The 3241-nt window shown below is 34.6% G+C and overlaps 1 protein-coding gene across 1 annotated transcript in view; it reads left to right on the forward strand.

The window, feature by feature from the left end:
• Positions 1-1080: 1080 nt before the first annotated feature.
• The window catches only part of PRUNE (prune exopolyphosphatase), a gene marked incomplete at both ends in the record, with an annotated part of 9752 nt that continues 7591 nt past the window's right edge, over positions 1081-3241 (forward strand). Inside the window, 3 exons of the mRNA XM_008945335.1 lie at positions 1081-1185; positions 1642-1844; positions 3002-3165. Coding sequence (XP_008943583.1) covers positions 1081-1185; positions 1642-1844; positions 3002-3165 — 472 coding nt within the window. The remainder of the gene's footprint in view (positions 1186-1641; positions 1845-3001; positions 3166-3241) is intronic.

Here is a 3241-nt window from a genome sequence, read left to right on the forward strand (position 1 = left end):
AGGCATTTTGGTGGCAGTGTTCTATATAAAGGAAAAAGAACTAAAGTTTCTTATATCCAGATAGAGGTAAAACTAGACACAGAGAAAAAAAGTTAGTTTAAAATAAATGCCTATTTATGATTATTGAGGATAACATACTAATGATATACTTCTGTTGAAAGATTAAGATTTTATTTGATATCCAGAGTCCTAATTAAAAATAACAAAAAGAACATCAGCTTGTATATGATGGCAACAACAACAAAAATGTGTAATTGCATATATTTTGTTCTGAAACATCTACCTTAGCGTCAGTCAGAAATGCTTCTCAAATTGAGAAGCATAGCTCATTAAAAGAAAATAAACCAGACTGTTTCTATGCAGCTAATTTGATGTTAATGATGTGTACAAGAGAAAAACATCACCTTACGTTTTGTGTGAGTAATTGTGAAGAAGGTAGACACTTCCTTGCAATATTTTGCTTTCACACAGTTGGTCTGCCTTTACTTTTCATTGTGTTTAGAAGGCTCCTAATTTTATCAAATGCAGAACAGACTTGCTTCCCTTTGCAAGTAAGAACAACTCCTATTGCTTAGTGCTTCTAAGTGGGTGTGTTCAGCTTCTCAAGAGTCAGGGATAAAAGGCACTTAACTTTGTCTAGTTACAGATTTCAGCAGAGCAAAATAAAAAGGGAAAATGAAAATTATAACTTACTATGTATCTTTTGCTGTATGTATTTGCACACTGTTTGGGACTGCTTTTATTAGATAAGTGAGGTGTTTTCAGAAGCTTTCCCCACATATCCATGAAGCTGCTTACCTGTTACTTTGCTGCTAATGGGACTTTTGTCAGGTTAGATCTTGCTTGGGTTCAAACCTGAAGCCTCTTATGAAACACAGATTTCTTGGCTTTCTTGGGAGCTATGAAGCCAAGGAAACATGTGTGATCCTACTGTTGGTGCATTCCTTCAGCCAGTGTTGAAAAGTGCAACAGCTGAGGACAATGCCTGATAATTAGCTTGTCTTTTGAAGTGTCTTGGTGATTGGGCTTTGTTTTTTCTCATCACTGTCGCTCACTGGATTGTGTTCTAATGTGTTGCAGAACAGGAGCAAATGCCTGGAGAAAGTCCATGTTGTTCTTGGGAATAAATCCTGTGATTTGGATTCACTCATTTCTACCTTGGCCTATGCCTACTTTCTAGACAAGGTAATGGAAAAAATGGACCCAAGTGGTCTTAACTTGTTTGTTTCAGGTTGTTATGGATGTCTTATTGTTATGTAAATTAAAACATACTGTAAAAACATTATTCTGGACAATTATATTGTTATAATCAGAGGTGTGTTTCTTAAATAGAAACAATCTAAATTTCTTTCCATACAAAAGTTAATAAGTATTAGGTGGTTTGTTCAGTAGCAGCAAAAAAATCACCCCTGCACATCATTCTTTCTTGGCCTTCCTGGTTTCCCAATGATTCTGTGGGAGGCAAACAGAGAGAAGAACAAGAAAAAAAGCAAAAGACTTTTTTTTTTAAAATAACTAAAAGTGTGAGAAAACAAACAAAAAATTCAGACTGCCTCCAATTGCTCTCTGTTAAAATATCTTTCTAATAAAAAAACAAGTCTTATTTTATGCAGCTCTGACAAATGCACACCTGTGTTACAGGTCAGTCCTCCTGATGTTCTTTGCTTACCTGTTTTGAACATACCACGAAAAGATTTTAGCTACTTTACAGAGATGAGATTTATATTGGAGGAGCTGAATATCCCGGAGTCATACCATATCTTCCGAGATGAGATCAATTTGCACCAGCTGAATGCTGAAGGGAAATTGTCTTTAACGCTTGTAAACAGCAACATGCTGACAAGGTACTGCATTGTATGTACAACAAGATGGCTTGTGTGGGTTTGAGCTGTTATAAAAATTATATTTTACATTTTTCCTGCATTAGTATTGCTATGTTAACAGATGAAAAAAAAAAGCAAGTTGAAACATATTTTGTCTCCCATTATGTCAAATAAATGTGACAAACTAAATAGTCATCTTACCATCACTTTTCATGAAACTCCCTTTTTAAAGGACCTTTTATTTTCCCATAGCTTCAATTAGATATTATAATTTAGATTAAATAGTCCTTTAAGTTTCCTGTGAGCAATAAAAAAAGAGATCAGATTTTTTTCTTGCTTCTCACCTAGTTTTTACTAAAGGCATTAAGACACTCAAACTGATCTAGAGAAGGGAAGCACACTTGCATATTTGCTGTTAAGATCGGTGTTAGACCATTGTAGTCCCTACAAACTACAGCATTTTTCCCAAAATGTCCTCAGTGCTAGAAGGTCAGAGTTGCTCTGTGGAAGACCATAGTCCATATACCCATCCTTAAGAGAGAATATTTACAAACCAATAGAGAATGTTTTCTAAGGAGCCTCTTTATAATGGTCTTACTGTCTTGCCCAGAGTTGTCAAGGTTTAGGGCTGGGCTGGCCACTCAAACCAGGACAGGAGTGAAGGATGCTGTTTACTTCCAACTCTCTTTAGAACTTCATTTAAGTAACACCTTATCTTATGATTAGGATTTTCTATTACCCAATATACTTTGGCTTTGTTATTGTGATTATAAGCAGAAACATAAAGTGTCTAAGTGCAAGAAAAAGACCTTTTGCAAGTTTACAATATATTAAGCAGAGGAAAATTCCAAACCTCTCCTATATAAAAAAATATGCTTTCAGTACATGTAGAAGTATTTTTTCAAATTATTAATTTTTAAAGATTTTGATAATGTAAATATAAACATTTAAGTCTCAGTACATAGTGATGCATCATGCAATAAAACCACTGTGAACACTTCATTAAAAAAATTGGTTTTAGGACTTCTTTGTGACATTCTTTGGCTTCATAGCAGACTTCAAGTGGCAATAAAAATACTGTTATAGTCCAGAATTAGAAAAAAAAAAAGGCATTGTTTTACTGGGTCGTTTAAGCTATAGAAATAAATATATATATAATTTTTAATTTTGCTTGATAGTGAGGATAAAAGTTTGGAATCAGCTGTTGTCAAAGTCATCAATCCAGATGAGCCATGTGATGGCAGCCTGGAGTTACAAGCATCTTCTTCCTCTTTAGTAGTAAAAGAGATTCTTCAAGAGGCACCAGAGTTAATCACTCAGCAACTGGCTTATCTCCTCAGAGGTGAGAGATTACTCTTTATATTAAATACTGAAAGGTTTAATGGAGTGTTTCTGAATCTGCTCATGCAGAAAGAGTG

Source organism: Merops nubicus, unplaced genomic scaffold (assembly GCF_000691845.1).
Source record: "Merops nubicus isolate BGI_N331 unplaced genomic scaffold, ASM69184v1 scaffold32428, whole genome shotgun sequence".
Taxonomy (NCBI): Eukaryota; Metazoa; Chordata; class Aves; order Coraciiformes; family Meropidae; genus Merops; species Merops nubicus.